Here is a 17,938-nt window from a genome sequence, read left to right on the forward strand (position 1 = left end):
AAGGCAAAAGTTGCCATGCTGATATGTTAGACTTGCAACACATAATCTTTTTAAAAAAAAAAGAAAAAAAAAGAAAAATCATGTTGGATTTGCAATTAGTACAATTACGGTGAAGATCCCAACAAAATAAATGACAAGAGCTCGCACCCCACCTTGTCAATCCTTCCCAAGGTGGCAAGGTGAGCCCAAAATTATTATTATGGAGTATTATTTTTTTATTGGTTATTGTTAAAAATGCCAAATAAATCATTAAATTATATGCAAAACAACAATTAAACTCATAAATTATTAAAAGTTTTACTTAGACATTTTAACTTGATAAATTATTTCAAAAAAAAAAAAACTTGATAAATTGATACAATTACATAGATTAACTAGTTATAAAAAAAAAAGTAACTGATTAAAATGTAGTGAGATTACATTTTTATTTAAATAAATAAATTTAAAAATAAAAAAAAATATTTTTGGACGAAGAAATTGTCTGATGACTTTTTCATCAAAATCTAAACGATGAAGCCAATAGATTTCTCTGTCCAAAAATCATTACCTTTTATCCTTTTCTTTTATATTTTATATTTTATATTTAGTTTATTTATTTGTGCACATCAACATCAACTAAGGTAATCAAGGTCTAGTGAGTAGTGATGGTTTTGTGTATCTTCAAGAGATTATTTTTTTTCTTTGTAGGGAAGGTAGAAAATAACTAATGAATTACACCTATGATAATATGGTAGTAAAACTCACTTTCTAAAGTGAAAGAAAAAAAATAGGAATGTTAGTGGGGCAGGGCAAGGCGGGAAGTATACTCCCCATCCCCAACCTTGAGACCCCACCAAGGTCCCTGTCCCTGTTCTCATCCCAGCCGGGGATATAAAATATTTTCTCATTTCCATCTTCGTGGGGAATTTTTGAGGACAGAAAATTAAAATTTTCAATCTCCGATCAAGCTTTAATTAAACTAATATTTTTTTTTTGTTCAAACAATAGTCAAACTAGTATAATTCACAATATTTAAATAAAAATTTAAATATTACATCTTTTAACCTTAGAATAGTTAAATATTCATCAATTCTCAATAAAAATAAAAAATTGAAATGCCAAGTATAACATTCAAATACTTTTCATGCAAATAAGAACATATACTATTACAAAAATATAACAATTGAATAATTAAATATTTAAATACAATACAACATATCTACAACCTTAATAATAATAATAATAATAATATTATTATTATTATTATTATTATTATTATTATTATTATAGTTAAAAAATCGAGGATGGGACAGGATGAGAAGAGGTATCACCATCCCTGACAGGGAATTGAAAACATTCTCCATCTCCACCCCTGTTTCTAGAATTTTTCCATCCTCATCCGTGTTGGTGCGGGGATCAGAGATTCCTATCAGAGACGAGGAAAATTGACATCTCTGTAGAGAATATTGCAGAGATGTAAATAACTTTATAGCAAAATGTGTTTCAATTGAATGTCTGATAAATTGTTAGAATAATTTTACTTCCGGAATTCATATACTTGTATGACTTGAAAGAAAGAGCATTGATAAGTTGTTGTACAAAATGGTTTCACTATGAAAATATCCATGAAAGGTTGGGTTCATACATGTATTGTGTAAGAAAAACTGCACACTAACAATATATATTACATTAATTAATTAAGGTTTTCTCCACATAAGTATATATCAACAAAAGAATTATGCAGTTGAGACCACAAAGAACCATGGTACAAGAACACCTCCACTCTCCCTCTGCTCTGCATTTTCTTCTTCCTCTTGTTCTATTTACGCGAAGAAGCCGGTAACTGAAACTTTCTGGCCATGGAGCTTTTTTCTTGATCTAAATAAATACAAAACGAAACCCGTTTAGCAGTTGATGCCACACTGACCTGTGGCGGTGGCTTTTGCGGTGTCTGACGTGAAGGGGTCGATGCGCACCCACAGCAACGAGAAGATGGAAGCGAGGAGGATGGACCAGACGATGACGATGGTGGGCGTGCGGTTCTGCCTGCCCAGCAGACCTTTGAGGAAAGGGTACAAGTGGACGATGACCCAAATGGCGAAGAACAGCCTTCCGAACAGAGGACCCCACGACTGATACCCGCTGTTTATGGCGAACGAGACTCCCGCCACTATGCCTACCAGGTTCACTATAAGGACCGTGGTCGGAGGAATGAGGAGCGAAGTCCACTTGAAAACGTAGAGCTCCGAAAACTCCCCATCTTCGTCCGATGCCTTCGAGGTGACGGTGAAATTGGTGTCGATCCCAGCTAGCACTTTCAACAGCCCCTGGAACACCGCAAACAGATGGGCCGATGTGCCACCGATCACCCAGAACTGCTCGTTTCTCCACCAGTCCTCTATAGACACACCACTCCACCTAAGCTCCAGAATTCCAGTCGCGAAAATGGATACGAAGAGAAGAATGAACCACGCACTAGCGTAGTTGCTTATCTGCAGACAGAGAATATCGAAAAAGGAAACAATTAAGATATTCTGTTAGATTCCAGTGACAAAACACTTTTAAGGAAACAATATATAGAACATGCCATATACCTCGGGAACAATAAACTTCCCCGTTAGAAGACAGATGGCGGGAAGAATGCAGTATGCAAGCAACGGGATTGAAGTGAGAGGATAGACGATGGTGTTAATGTATGCTATTCTCTCCAAGAGCTTCAGTTTTCCGTTGTACCCATACCATATAGGGCAATGACGACTGAGGAAAATTTCGATGGATCCCAAGGCCCATCGAAGCACTTGGTTTAAACGATCAGAAAGATTGATTGGAGCAGACCCCTTAAACGCTGGACAGGGAGGCATGCAATACACTGAAATCCATCCTCTCGCGTGCATCTTAAACCCAGTCAAGATATCTTCAGTGACAGAACCGTAGATCCATCCAATCTAATTAATTGCAGAAAACAAAGCCCAATCAATTTGCATTTCGAATCGGTACACAAGTCGAAAAGAAGCAAAAAGAATTTATGTTTTTAGTGCCAATTAATACCTCTTTGCCCCATTCAGTCTTGTCCTCGTAACCACAACTAATAACATGGATTGCTTCTTTCAAGAGGGTTGCAGGGTTAGTAGACGGTGGAACGCCTCCTTGTTCCATAAAGGTGGCAGCGATAAAAACCGGAGACTGACCAAACCGCTTCTCTAAGCTCTTTTGAGACATGAGAAGAGACTTCTCGTCGTCATACCCTGCAGATCAAAAGCAATGCTGTCAAATAAAACTGCCATTACGAAATCAATTGTTATCTCTATCTGCATCATCATCAACACTTAACATCCCCCGCCCCCGGCCCCTCCCCCGTTTGATGTACTAGAAAAAAGAAGCTTGTCAAACTACATTATTGCAAGGATAGTCGCACGTATCATAAATTCCTACCTTCAACACCCTCTTCAATGTCCTCCACATTGAAAATTGGAATAGTGGATTCGGTTCGTTTAGCTGCCCTCTTTTTATCAATGTATTTCTTGTTGCCATTCCTTCCCTTCTTCCGAGAGCCACAACAGCTCTTGACGACAATGTTTGGCTCCAAATCAGCCTCAGTTAAGACTGGATCATACCCGTACAAAGCTTGCCTGTTGAAACAACATCCTGTTCCCACATAGACAGGACCTTGAAGGCCGTCCAGCCCCTTCAAGTTGATCTGAGAAACAGAAATATGAAAGAATAAGCACCCACCAACCGAATAACGAACAAATAGTCAAGTTGCCAACACAAAAAAAAAAAAAAAAAAAAAAAAAAAAAAAAAAAAAACAGATCCCTTTTGTAAAATTCTTAATAGCCACTCACATCAAAGAACACAATGTTGCGGTTGGCATATCTATCATGCAAGTCAATGCCATCAAATCTCTGGGGGAATTGAACATAGCATGTCTTCTTTCCATAAGCGGGATCCATCATGAAACACATAGCTTCTTTAAGTGCTTTACTGTTGTTGAAGTAGTGATCACAATCAACGTTCAAAAGATATGCTCCATTAGTAAGGACAGCAGACACTCGAATCTGCAGAAAGAATCGAAAAAACCTATTATTCAGCCCCCATAGCACTGCAAAATGCAATCATAGAAATATAAGAGTACCAAGCATGAGGTTTATCGCCTATCCATTTTGTCATATAGGCATATATTACAAGCATTAACAGGAAATGATCCATATAATATAAATATATGCAAGTCAAAACACAAAAATCACTAGATGGAATGTAGTTATTATCTGAATTATCTGTTGCCTACCAAAGCATTCATAGCTCCAGCCTTCTTGTGGTGTTGAAATCCCGGCCTCTTTTCACGGGAAACATAAACCAGACGAGGAAGTTCATTTCCATCTGTATCAAGCCCCCCACTGTGTCCCAAGAAGACCTGTTTATCCAATTCACAGTAATAGCACAAGTTAAAAGATACCTCGATGATTTATGCATTTCAAATGATAAGCAAGCAAGATTCTTAAAAAATAGTAAAGAAATTGATAAATACCTGGATCATTCCGGGATGATCCCTAGAGTTGTTTCCAGGCCAAGAGGTTCCATCTTGCATTGTCCAACCTTCCTCGGGCATCTTTTGTGCTTTTGCAACAAGTGCATTGATGCGTACCTTAAATTCTTCATATTCCCTCTGCAAAACAGAACCTTTCGGGTGTTAGAATTTTTGCTTCAATGTCTATGAATAAATCTTCGCTGAGAAGTTTGAATTTCTCAACAAAATTGCAAGGATTGGCTTCCCATTCAATAACAAGTGTTCTGGTTGTGAGAAAATCCTACAAGGCCATCTGAAGAGTGAAGCCAATCCAACACATGTTTAAATTATGAATTTATATTTTAAATATATGCACCGCATAAATGTTAAATCTATCTACAACTACGATGGGTTCATTTGTCATGCTTGAGCTTTGTATGTAACTTCAGGAGATGTTAAGCACAGTATTATCAATGAAACACAATAACAACACTACCATGATCTCTTACCTTCATTGCCCTGCGCTCTTTCACAAACGAAGGCTGAATCTTGTCCTTCAGATAATCAATCTTTCGAGCAAAATAGAACTCAGGAGCCCGAGGCTCGATATTGAACTTCTTACAGAAGGGCACCCATTTCCTTGCAAACTCTGCAGTCTCTGAGAGGGATTCAAATGTTAACATTGCCGAACCATCATCAGAAACATAGCACGAGACCTTGTCGACGGGGGAACCATCATCAGAAACATAGCACGAGACCTTGTCGACGGGGTAATCCACAGAAAGGATTGACAACACTGTGTTTGCTGTAATGAGAGGAGGCTCCTTCATGGGATCCACTGTGTTTGCTGTAATGAGAGGAGGCTCCTTCATGGGATCCACAGTACTGACAAACACATCTACTGGTGCTAATTGGGAAGGCTCCCCTTCCCTATCATATCTGACAAAATAAGAAACAAAATTAATAATATAACAAACCAAGCTCACTTCAAATATGGAATTAGAAACCCATCCTGGTGATATAAAATAATAAAGTTTCTTGCAAAGCAATTTCTGACACTAACCTTAATGCAAGCCTGTCTAGGTAGGTCTCACGATTGATGGGTGACCATTTTGGGAACTGATCCAAAAGCCAAGATAAGGCAAACCATACCTCACAGATAACTGATACTAGCCACAAAGGATAGGCATCACTCACAGGGTGAGTAAGCCGGTATTGCATGAAAAATCCCAAGATGATCAGCCGAAGTATAATCACAATACGATAGGGAGTAAGGTGAGAAGAAGGAATAGGCACAACGCGACTTAGGGGTTGGCGAGCTTCATCAGCCCTGCCACAAGGTTGAAGCAACATGATAACATTGAGAACACATCCTTCTTACCACATAATGATTCCAAATGATAAAAAGGTACTCACATCTGTAGCTCTTCTCCATTCGACCCTATCACTTCAGAATCTCCTCCTTTCCCATCTGAGTATCTGTTGCTCACATGCACCATTGTTTTCTCCTGTTTAAGTTTCCAACCTTCCACCCTTTCTTTCCAGTCAACATTTCCAAGTCCATAAGTAGTATTCAAGTCCTTCGAAGGGTCCACAATTCTCACAGGAACTGAAGATATTATAACCGCATCAGAAGTCCATAAGGAAAAAAAAAAAAAAAAAAGTCTCAGACTAATGAAGTTTTGAGATAAAGGGAATACCTGGCTGTCTAGGGTCGAGATATGGAATTGAGTGGCCATGCTTGTCACCAGGACCCAAAGGTCCTGACATGCTCCTTACAGATTGAGTATCTGGTGTAGCACTTGGAGGGATTTCACCAGAAATCTATAAGCATGGTCACATGGGTTAGAAAAATGTTACAAACAAATAATCTTAACATATTTCAAAAAATAAGAAAACAAAATTAAGTTTCAAATAAGAACATATTAATGAAAAAGAAAAAAAAAATACTTCAGTATTTTTTAAGCCCCATACAGACTGCTAGTATCATACTCTAGTTATTATTTATTGAAAAAGTCATTATCATAACTCAATGATAACCCATTTCTTTGGTAAATATGGTAAAACAAAGTGACTAATGAAATAAGCAAATAATGGATGATATTGGTGACATTGAATACAAATAATCAAAGACCAAATAATCACATATTTAAGGAAAATAGTTATCAGAATGTTTCAGAGAGGTACAATGAGGTAAAGAAAGCATAAGAACAGATTTTTTATTTGTCAATGATAGAAACAGTAATGCAAAAGAGTTGATATCTTGATGCTGTAAGTTTGATCCTCACTTACAGGCTGACCATTCATGAGAAGAGGTATTGGCTGCTGAGACTCATGCCTAGAAGAAGAAGAGAGATCCACATCTTCTCCCTGCCACTGGTGTCTAGCCTTGCTATTCCCCTGGGCATGATTAAACTCATCATCCAGGTCATCAAAATCATCTTCCTCATCATCCCCATCAACCCGTGGACTCCCTAACAGTGACAAAACAAAGTTCATTCCAATGGTTTTCTAGAAAATGATAGATAAAGTGTTATGTTCCCGGGCGAAAGCACGTGTCACCGGGTTATTGGGGTTATTAGAGTTTTCCCACCTCTTGATTTTAACTTAACTTCTTTCTTGCTTGTTATTCTATTAGAATGAAAATCCCACAAAGACTAACTAAACATAAAAAGTTAGTATCCAAAAAACAAAAACATAAAAAGGAAAGGAAGACTAACTAAAACATAAAAAGGAAAGGAGAATCATTAAAGCTCCTTACCATAATTATTTGCTATCTCTAAAGGAAATAAATAAATTCTAATAGTAAAGAACATATCATAAAGATGCAAGAAGAAAAGGGAAGAGAATGAAGAAAAGGAATAGCAATTCTTAAATATTCTATTCAGATTTCAGGCAAAAAAAAAAAAAGAAACCTTTTTGTCTCTTGTATCTAGTTTTGCACTGGGGACATGCTTGATTTCCATCTTTGCGCTCATACTCATAACAAGCCCGGCAAACAGGAAAGGCACACTCATTACACGCAACAAATGCATCACCACTAGCAGNGCTCACATGCACCATTGTTTTCTCCTGTTTAAGTTTCCAACCTTCCACCCTTTCTTTCCAGTCAACATTTCCAAGTCCATAAGTAGTATTCAAGTCCTTCGAAGGGTCCACAATTCTCACAGGAACTGAAGATATTATAACCGCATCAGAAGTCCATAAGGAAAAAAAAAAAAAAAAAAGTCTCAGACTAATGAAGTTTTGAGATAAAGGGAATACCTGGCTGTCTAGGGTCGAGATATGGAATTGAGTGGCCATGCTTGTCACCAGGACCCAAAGGTCCTGACATGCTCCTTACAGATTGAGTATCTGGTGTAGCACTTGGAGGGATTTCACCAGAAATCTATAAGCATGGTCACATGGGTTAGAAAAATGTTACAAACAAATAATCTTAACATATTTCAAAAAATAAGAAAACAAAATTAAGTTTCAAATAAGAACATATTAATGAAAAAGAAAAAAAAAATACTTCAGTATTTTTTAAGCCCCATACAGACTGCTAGTATCATACTCTAGTTATTATTTATTGAAAAAGTCATTATCATAACTCAATGATAACCCATTTCTTTGGTAAATATGGTAAAACAAAGTGACTAATGAAATAAGCAAATAATGGATGATATTGGTGACATTGAATACAAATAATCAAAGACCAAATAATCACATATTTAAGGAAAATAGTTATCAGAATGTTTCAGAGAGGTACAATGAGGTAAAGAAAGCATAAGAACAGATTTTTTATTTGTCAATGATAGAAACAGTAATGCAAAAGAGTTGATATCTTGATGCTGTAAGTTTGATCCTCACTTACAGGCTGACCATTCATGAGAAGAGGTATTGGCTGCTGAGACTCATGCCTAGAAGAAGAAGAGAGATCCACATCTTCTCCCTGCCACTGGTGTCTAGCCTTGCTATTCCCCTGGGCATGATTAAACTCATCATCCAGGTCATCAAAATCATCTTCCTCATCATCCCCATCAACCCGTGGACTCCCTAACAGTGACAAAACAAAGTTCATTCCAATGGTTTTCTAGAAAATGATAGATAAAGTGTTATGTTCCCGGGCGAAAGCACGTGTCACCGGGTTATTGGGGTTATTAGAGTTTTCCCACCTCTTGATTTTAACTTAACTTCTTTCTTGCTTGTTATTCTATTAGAATGAAAATCCCACAAAGACTAACTAAACATAAAAAGTTAGTATCCAAAAAACAAAAACATAAAAAGGAAAGGAAGACTAACTAAAACATAAAAAGGAAAGGAGAATCATTAAAGCTCCTTACCATAATTATTTGCTATCTCTAAAGGAAATAAATAAATTCTAATAGTAAAGAACATATCATAAAGATGCAAGAAGAAAAGGGAAGAGAATGAAGAAAAGGAATAGCAATTCTTAAATATTCTATTCAGATTTCAGGCAAAAAAAAAAAAAGAAACCTTTTTGTCTCTTGTATCTAGTTTTGCACTGGGGACATGCTTGATTTCCATCTTTGCGCTCATACTCATAACAAGCCCGGCAAACAGGAAAGGCACACTCATTACACGCAACAAATGCATCACCACTAGCAAAGGCACACTCATTACACGCAACAAATGCATCACCACTAGCAGTCACCCCAACAGCATCACCACAAATCTGACATATCTGACTATTCAGATCCTTAAGGGGTTTTGGCTGCATTTGAAACAAAGTGTGACCAATCAGACAGAAATTCAAAAAATCCATCACTGCCTATATGCATTGCAAGAAGAGGCAAAGTATTTCCTGAACATGCAATATTGGTATATGACGTTACTACAATAACTGATCAGCAATGTAAAGAGAAACCCAGTCCTCAAACTGCTATCTAAGCACAAAACAGCAATCTGTAACTAACTTTGCCTTGAGACTTAACTTATATGGTGCATATAGAACTAAAACTCAAAGTGGACTATAAAGAATACCAAGATTTATCCAAACAGACATTACTTCAAATGAACCATAAAATATTAGATCTACCTAGCATAGCTAAAATGATCACTTCAGACATCCATTATGTAGCTAGCAAATATGAGCTAAATCTAACTTCCATGAGACAAACACTCACATCTAAAAATATCCACTTCAAATGCCAATACAAAACAAATATCTACTTCATTATACCTTCAATAAAGCCAACCTAAAGCTATCATCAACCAACCAACCAACCCTACCTTAACCAAGAACGAAAATATAAAAATCAGCAAAGCAAATTAGCTACAGAAATTTCAAGAAAACCCGTAATCTGAAAGCAAAATGGAGCACATCCCATCCTAATTTGGTGAAAAGATCAAATTTTGAGCTCAGAGCTCACACTCCTATAATTCCTGCTTCCACCACCCACCCATCTAAGCTCCAAATTCTGAACTTTAACTAAAAACCAATCGCTTTTTGATGATTAATGAAGTGGTGACAAACCAGATGGAGTGAAAATCCAAATGGGTATTTCAAAAAAAAAAAAAAAAAAACGGCCAAAACTACTACTTAAACACTAGAAACTCAAAATTAATAACTTTTAGGCATGAAAATTCTGTAACGAGATTCAAGAATGAATCCAAACTAGTGTGGTGGCAAACAGCGTACCGCACTATCAGAATCATGGCGGATTCGGACCAGCTCATTCCGCTTGTGCGATCCGGCAACCATCCCAGCACCGGCCTCCATTTCTTCCCCGAGAAACAGAGGACTTCAAGGCACACCCGCAATTATTTCTGATGAATTATAACAGCAATGCGGATTCAAAATTGTGGGATGATTAGATCATTAATGTTAATGGGGACTAAATAAATAAATCGCAATCTGGGTCTATAAGAAGAGAAGAGAAGAGAGAGAAGGGATTCTTTGGACTGCTGTGAACTGGCTGTCGCCGTCTTAACCTCTCGACATCTCTCAACGCACGCGCTGTGAACTGGATGTCGGAGTACGATTTAACGGAACCGACACAACAGTAATCATTTTCGATGTGATTTGTAAAAATAGAAATATTTTATTCTCTTTGTCAAATTTCAAGTGTCAGATCTTTTACCGTGTTTGAACGTATTTGAAAAATTCATTAACAGAAATCATTTTTTGTTAATTGAGGAAATTATGATTATTTTGGTGAAAAATGATTTCCGTTAAAATTTGGTGAAATTCATTTTTCACTGCACGGCGGAAACCAATAATATTTTTTTTTTAATTAATAAATAAAATCATATTTAACATTATTATAAATATTTTTATATTTTAAATAAAATAATTAAAATGTTCAATTATACAATTCTAATAATTTTTCCAAAAAATGAACCAAACGCACCAAGACATTTTTTCATAATGCAACCAAACACTGAAAATGGAACTTTTTTCTAAAAAATGAGACCATTTTCCAGAAAATATTTTTCAGATGTCATTTTCCCGATTTCCAAACACACCCTAAAAACATAATTAAAGTTTTTTATATTATTAAGTTTAGTATTAATATATAAAATTTATATATTTAAATCATTATTAAATATAAAAAATTAAAAATTAAAATTATAAAAAGAAATAATTAAAGAAAAAAAATTAATTTTACTAATTAACACCCCCTCCGTCCCATTTTACATGTTGTGTTCGGTTAACGAGATTTGACTGAAATTATTTATAATTTAATTTTTTATAATATTATTAAGTTTAGAATTAGTATGTAAAATTTATATATTTATAAACTAAATTGAAAATACTATTAAATACAAAAAATCAAATTTAAAAATTATAAGAAAATGCTAATAGAAATAAATTAAGAATAGTAAGTAAGATAGATAAAATGTGATAGATAAGGTAGGGTCGTTCCATAAAAATAGGGTCCTGCCTATTTATAGAGGTAAGAAACATAAGCACAAAATACTTCTGAAAGATAACGATAGGTAAGATCTATAATTCTGTATAACTGATGTATTTGAATTCAAATCTATTTGGACTTCAAGTTATTGTATTCTATATACAACAATAATAAAAATGTAATAAAAAAATTTGTCCAAATATAATGCATAAAGATTCAACAAGGAAAAAAAATATACAACTCAAAATTTAATTTAAAAGTGACATTTTTTTTAAAACTGTTGAATATAAAATAAAACAGAAAAAATATAAAATTGTATGTTGTGTGTGTGTGTGTTTTTTTTTAAAACTGTTGTGTTTTGTTAATGGGAAATGATACAATTGGTAAAATATAATATGCAATTTTATAAAATATATGATGTTATAAAATTCTGCATAGAAATATTATGTTTTCAAAATAATAAGTAATTTATATTTTATTACGTACACAATTTATAGAAAAAAAATTATATATAAACATTTTTTTTAACATCAGTTTTTATTTTTGCCTATAATATTACTCCGTATAAAATATTTCTTTAAATTCATACTCTATAATGTTTTTCATAAAAAATAAACACAAAATGACGAAAATACTCAATTATATATGTGTATCAGATGTAATCATAGGAATATTATATTTTGGTGTTAATTTAATTAAAATAGAAGATTCTGGTTACCAAGTCAACAGGCTGACCAACATGCTTGGGGTTGCCCCTCACCTTATCTTATTTTCGTGTCTATGAGCTATGAAATCTACTAAAAAATACTTGGTTAGCTGAGAGTGCGCATGAGATAAACTGTAAACTACAAGGAGTGAGAAAGGTAAGCCATATAGGATCAACTGACATTCTGAAACGAGAATTATGTTATACTAACTTACCCGTTACCGCTTTTTTCAAGTCATTTTTTTTAAACACATTGCACTAATATTTGCATTATGCGTAATGAGATGAATTCAATTAAGAATCAATGAAGTTTCATTTGAGAACAGTTCTTTCAATAGCATAATTTTTGTTATTGAATCTGGGGTGTGGTTGAGTGGAAATTACTCATTTATCCTTAACCTGGGGTGTATCTTTTGCTTTGAATATAGAGCAATCTTAAATCTCCAGGTCAATTGTCCTACTCAATATAGATACCTACAATTCAACGGAGGAATTAGTCACTGTTCGACGGTGAAAACCTGAGCTACATCCAAAAAAAATAATTTTGTCATTGAGGAATTTGAAGGTGGTTGAGTGTATGAAGGGAAACGGGTGTTAGGTTTTCTGTCAATATAGTGAGTATGAATTATATATTTCTTTCTGTTATTACAAAATGGAAATTGGATGATGATGCATCACCATCAACTTTTGACTATATACATAATATTAAGTATTTTTTTTCCAAATAATATTATATATTACTTTAATTAATCTGCTTCCTTGTGAACGTCACCATCATCAGTTTCACCTAATACAAATCATTAATATACACAAATATACGGACCGACAAACCTTCACCTGTTCAAGTTGTCCCAACCAGCAAATCAGAAGCAGTGATCTCAAAATATATTATTTAAAAAAAAAAAACTTAGAGATTTAGAAAAAAAAATCAATTAAATTTATTTGGTAAGATAACGGGAATGAAATTATGAATTTTTAGATTTTTTTTCATTTCCCTTGATGTCATTTAAATAAATTACAATTAAAATGATTAAAATAGTGAACCACAACATCTACTGTGAAGTCGAGAAGAGTAGTGGACTTGATCAAACGGAAGTGCTTCCACTAGGGGCTGATGTGAAAATTATAAAGAAGTGTAAAGCCATGATTAATCGAGACTAGAATGTGAAAATTAAGTGTACATAGAGCAAAATCGAACAGTCGGCCATCTTGACAAATCAACTCGCAATGAGATAAGATAATGAGAAGATGTGACTATATATTATCCCTTGATGCCTTTTGAATATCCTGGAAGAGACATGTTTGGCCTCCCTTGCAACAAAAGAGTTCCAGTTATGAAATAACCTGAGTCACTCTTCCGCTTGATAAAAAAAAAATAAAATTGTGAATCACTGCAGCTACGTGGTGGGCTCCTTGTGACACCAAACACCTCAATTGCAATGATTTATCCTCTAGTGTGAGTGAATTTCGACTTTTATGGGCAAAACAGTAAACGGTTGCCTTGAAAGGGATGGCTAAATTGATAGTGTACATACTAAAAAGTCACATGTTCAATTTTTGTCATCATCTTCTTGATTAACCCTTCACGCAAAGTGTAACTAATGCGATTTACCTCTACCTCTCTGATCTTGTTTCCGATCCGAGTGTTAATCATGGCAATAACACAAACTTTTTTGATGGCTAATCCTTTATGTGCAATTGAAGGAAATCCCAAGTGCATGTAAAAAGCATGGATTCTTGCTTCATATAAAAGCAAAAAACATCCAAAGCAACAATAAAGAACTTCAACAAAGGCCAATAATATAATGACAATAATTATTCCTCACTCAGCTCAAACTATCACTGTTCTTGAACTCTGCAAAGAAGCATCAGACATGTCATTATATTTTCACCTCTACAAAACCAAACAGAAGCAATTAAGAAATCCAATACTTCTCTTCTTGACAAGCCAAAAACATGAAATTATGCTCTAATGTCATACTATGATTTAACCTCTTGTTTCATCAGTACTACAATCACAAGACTACTTGCTTTGTTGATATTGCTATCAAGCTGCAAAATATTCTAGTAGTCTAAATGTCCCGTCGCATAGAGGGGAAAAAAACGGTGTGGAATTATGCAGATCAAGAATCATTAAGCCCCCCCGATTTGAGGCATTGTACACTAATATACGCATAGACGGGAGCACAATCTAAAGTATGCATCATATCATATCATATCTCTGCATTACCAAATCCTTCACTACGTCTCGTTGACAGTAAGCTCTATTTCCTCCCTTCCTGGCTGCCAGCAGTGGTGTTCTTCAGAATCTGTGATTTCGAAAAATGAAGTTACAAAGATCCCAAATGTTAATCAAAGAAGATTATATTCACTTTGAACCATTGGATCACCATAGTATCTTACTCCTATCAGCTTATTACTCTTTCCTAAGTTCCAAGGATATATTTTATTTGTCACTTCACAATGACACCACACCATACAGGTTTGATAATAAAGTTGGCAAATGCCATTGCGAGATGTTTAGAAAATTTGGGTTTCGTACTCTACCGGCTCTTGTAAAATGTCTCAAGCACAATTAGATTATCGATCCCAGTGGGACCATGCGAAAGATTTGTAGATGAGAAAGAATTCGCGAATTAATAGATGCAGAAAAGGGAAAAATAACTCTTAGTTCAATAATATATATAATTAAGAAGACTTGTAGTTATGGAACACCATACATATATGTCTTTGGTTAACATCAAACTTTGATGGATAACTCCACTAATTTTGCACGGCTAAACAATAGTGTCTGGTGGGTATTGATTATATTAAATGAACCAATGCAAACAATATAATTCAAACAAGGCAACTAGCAATGGATCATGTGGTTGGTGTGTACTAGTGAATGAACCAAAGAATTCAAACAAGGCAGGTTACAAGTAGGTGTGACTAAAACTTACATGTCTTAGCATCTGGTTTTCATTTTGCAAGGTGGATAGCCTCTCTTCAAGCTCCGCATTCTTTGTTTCCAAGTCTTTCACCCTTGCCTCCAAGTCTATCAAATATGCCTTCTTCCTCTCCCTTGCTTGCTGTGCTGAAACTCTGTTCCTCAACAACCTTATTTCACATTGGATACAACAACAAAAATCACAAACATGCCATAGATCAACCCATGGTAAGCTTGTTGGGTAGAGGCCGGTAAAGAGTCAAGTCTAGCAATTGGTGGCTAAGGGAATTGTTGGGTACGGTTGAGGCAGGTGAAGGGCAAGTCCAGCACCATGCCTCTTGAAGATGTGGTGGCGGTATATAAAGAAATAAAATTGCACCTTCGTTGTGCTATAGCTTTTGGTATAGTGGCCAGTAAGCACTTGATCTAACAAGTGGTATCAGAGCTAGGTCATAACTAGCAAGAACAAAAACTATGCAATTAAGACTGCTTTTAACCTAGTGATAAACGTTTGATTCTAACAAAGTTAAATTCAATTGAAATTGCTCCTGCTATGCCACAAGTAGTGACCACAGCATTGGCAAGTCACATGCCTATTTTGTATTGCACCCCATCACAAGGGCCCACCCTCACTGGTCTAGAGTCTCAATGAAAGAGATAAATCGTAAAATGTGTCTTGACAACTAACCAATAAAACAAACCTATTAATTTTTTTGAATTAGTGAACCGGTTGAGTTGTGCCTCGAGACAAGTGTACCTATACTATCAATCATACATGGCATAACTACTACAGAAGGAGCAAGTCGATATGATTTTACCTTTTTAACCTCTTGTTCTCTTTGTCAGCTGGGCTTCTGCCCCTCTTCCTTTGACTGGCGGCTGAATGGTTAACCGGACCCGCCGCAGAGGTGCCATCCCGGCCTGAAGCAGCCGGACCGGCGGCTTCTCCACCCATCTCAGGTACTCTCCTGATCTCATCATCACTTTCCACACCTTCATTATATTATTTAATAATCAATTATTTAGTTCAAGCATATATAGGCCAAATCATTTTCACCACTAAAAGTTCTACTTCTCCAAGAAAATTATTCAGATCACAAAGCTCTAGTAGTAACATAGTTAGCTTATCGGTCCATTTTAATTTATTTGATCACTATTAACTATTTGACTTGGTTAAACATCTTTGCTTAATTAGCTTTTTATAACAACTTATTGCTCCAAAACACTAAAATTCAAACGATCTAACTTTTCAAGAAAATCATTTTACGTGTAATTAGTTATCAACTAAAGTTTTCAAAAAAAAAAAAAGTTATCATCTAAAAGCTAATTTACCAAACAGCTTTCCACAATCAACTAATGCTATCAACTAATCAAACCAATAACCCAATCCAGCTAACACCTAAAATGTATGATGTTTCAAAACTCATACCAACAACTTAAATCTGTAGAAATTCAGAAACTACAAGCCCCATCCTTTGAAGCTTTTATCATTTCCAGCAATACTAAATCATCCAACCATAACCCCCCCCCCCCCCCCCCCCNCCCCCTCCCTGGTAATTCTTGATGATATTATTATAAAGAACTAAACTTGATTGAAAATCAAGCAAATTTTTTGGGCTGTCATCTATATATGGAGCAAAAAAGTGACACATTTCCAAAAACAGAAACCAGTACAAAATTCAAGACACCCCATTGCACCTTTACTCTGCTCTTTCTAGCAAATGGTTATCAAAAACAACCCAAAAGTTCAATCTTTGACCAGATACATCACAAATTTATACTAAAAAAAAAGTCAAAACTACAAAATTTAGCAAGAAATGGTAGAAAAAAAAATGGGTGTTCACAAGAACAATAAAAATAAAAAAAATAAAAAAAACCTTCTTTAACTTCGAGCTGGAGAGCTGAGCTGGAAGATCTTTCACTGCTTGAAGGAAGAGAGCTGGCAGCCATGGAACTCGTAGCAGCTTGTTCCTGCATTTTCCTCCAAAACAACGGAAAATGTACAGAAACAGAGGGAGAGGGAGAGAGAGAGAGAGAGGATAAACGTGGGTATATTGATCTGGGAAAAAAAAAGAGCGGGATGTGAATGAAGCCAGTAAGCAGAGAAGACTCTCAGACAGAGAGAGGAGAAAGATCCTGAAGCGTTACAATAGCCGTTAGATTGGGTTTGATCGAACGGGTACAAAGCGGTGAGCGTGGAGGCCTCTGGAACCATAAAGTGTCGAGGCAATCAAAGGCCAGGAAGAGGGTAGGCGTGGAGTGTTTTGACTCGTCGGATTGGGATGCGATCCAACGGTTTGGATGGCGTTTGGATGAGTTGGGTGCATTGAATATGAATGGATATGGGGAACAATCATGCGTACTTAACCCGAAAAGTGCTACGGAATTGCGCCCTATTCATTTGTTTTGACATTTGGGCCACTAGAATGGGATTTACTATTATGCCCTCAGATATTTCATTTCCACACTCTTTGGAGATTAGTATATTCATATTGTCAAAGAATATATCTTCATCAGCCCACATGGGTAGCTCAACTGTTCACATAGGTGAAGTTTAAGAAATTGACAGATGAATAACGAAAGGTGTATGACACAGTTGCTAGTGGTGGTTTGTTTTTTTGTTTAAGGTCATGGTGGAACTGGAAAAACTTTTATTTGGAAAACATTGTCAGCTGCTCTTCGGTCTAAGGCTCACATTGTCTTGAATGTTGCCTCAAGTGGTATTGCTTCTCTACTTATGTCAGGGGGTCGGACTGCCCATTCCCGATTTGCTATATCAATTAATGTAACTGAAGATTCTACATGTAACATCTCACAAGGTAGTGACTTGGTTGAACTACTTATCCAGTGTAAACTTATTATTTGGGATGAAGCACCGATGTTGCATAAACATTGCTTTGAATCTTTAGACCGAACAATGAGGGATTTACTAAGGTTTGTCAATCATTTTAGTGCAAAT

At 35.6% G+C, this 17,938-nt stretch overlaps 2 protein-coding genes across 5 annotated transcripts; both read right to left on the reverse strand.

The window, feature by feature from the left end:
* Window positions 1-1,561: 1,561 nt before the first annotated feature.
* On the reverse strand, window positions 1,562-10,416 carry LOC116006388 (cellulose synthase A catalytic subunit 1 [UDP-forming]-like). 3 transcript variants are annotated; one of them, XM_031246740.1, is made up of 17 exons: window positions 10,129-10,416; window positions 9,129-9,201; window positions 8,964-9,086; window positions 8,341-8,522; window positions 7,749-7,872; window positions 7,545-7,657; window positions 5,901-5,980; window positions 5,548-5,814; window positions 5,243-5,423; window positions 4,994-5,200; window positions 4,506-4,643; window positions 4,266-4,391; window positions 3,823-4,035; window positions 3,412-3,676; window positions 3,028-3,224; window positions 2,574-2,924; window positions 1,562-2,471 (listed from the first exon to the last, which is right to left on the reverse strand). In XM_031246740.1, exons 1-17 carry the CDS (start codon window positions 10,207-10,209, stop codon window positions 1,884-1,886), a joined length of 3,309 nt encoding a protein of 1,102 aa, XP_031102600.1. In that variant the 5' UTR covers window positions 10,210-10,416; the 3' UTR covers window positions 1,562-1,883. The 3 variants fall into 3 exon arrangements, with proteins under 3 accessions (XP_031102600.1, XP_031102599.1, XP_031102598.1); XM_031246739.1 differs by having other exon boundaries at window positions 5,243-5,308; window positions 5,351-5,423; window positions 8,964-9,201; XM_031246738.1 differs by having other exon boundaries at window positions 8,964-9,201.
* Window positions 10,417-13,765: 3,349 nt separating this feature from the next.
* On the reverse strand, window positions 13,766-17,060 carry LOC116005623 (transcription factor HY5-like). 2 transcript variants are annotated; one of them, XM_031245869.1, is made up of 5 exons: window positions 16,857-17,060; window positions 15,798-15,972; window positions 14,993-15,149; window positions 14,281-14,359; window positions 13,766-13,905 (listed from the first exon to the last, which is right to left on the reverse strand). In XM_031245869.1, exons 1-4 carry the CDS (start codon window positions 16,954-16,956, stop codon window positions 14,315-14,317), a joined length of 477 nt encoding a protein of 158 aa, XP_031101729.1. In that variant the 5' UTR covers window positions 16,957-17,060; the 3' UTR covers window positions 13,766-13,905; window positions 14,281-14,314. The 2 variants fall into 2 exon arrangements, with proteins under 2 accessions (XP_031101729.1, XP_031101728.1); XM_031245868.1 differs by lacking the exon at window positions 13,766-13,905 and having other exon boundaries at window positions 13,963-14,359.
* Between the last annotated feature and the right edge of the window lie 878 nt (window positions 17,061-17,938).

The sequence above is a fragment of the Ipomoea triloba genome, chromosome 15 (genome assembly GCF_003576645.1).
Source record: "Ipomoea triloba cultivar NCNSP0323 chromosome 15, ASM357664v1".
Taxonomy (NCBI): domain Eukaryota; kingdom Viridiplantae; phylum Streptophyta; class Magnoliopsida; order Solanales; family Convolvulaceae; genus Ipomoea; species Ipomoea triloba.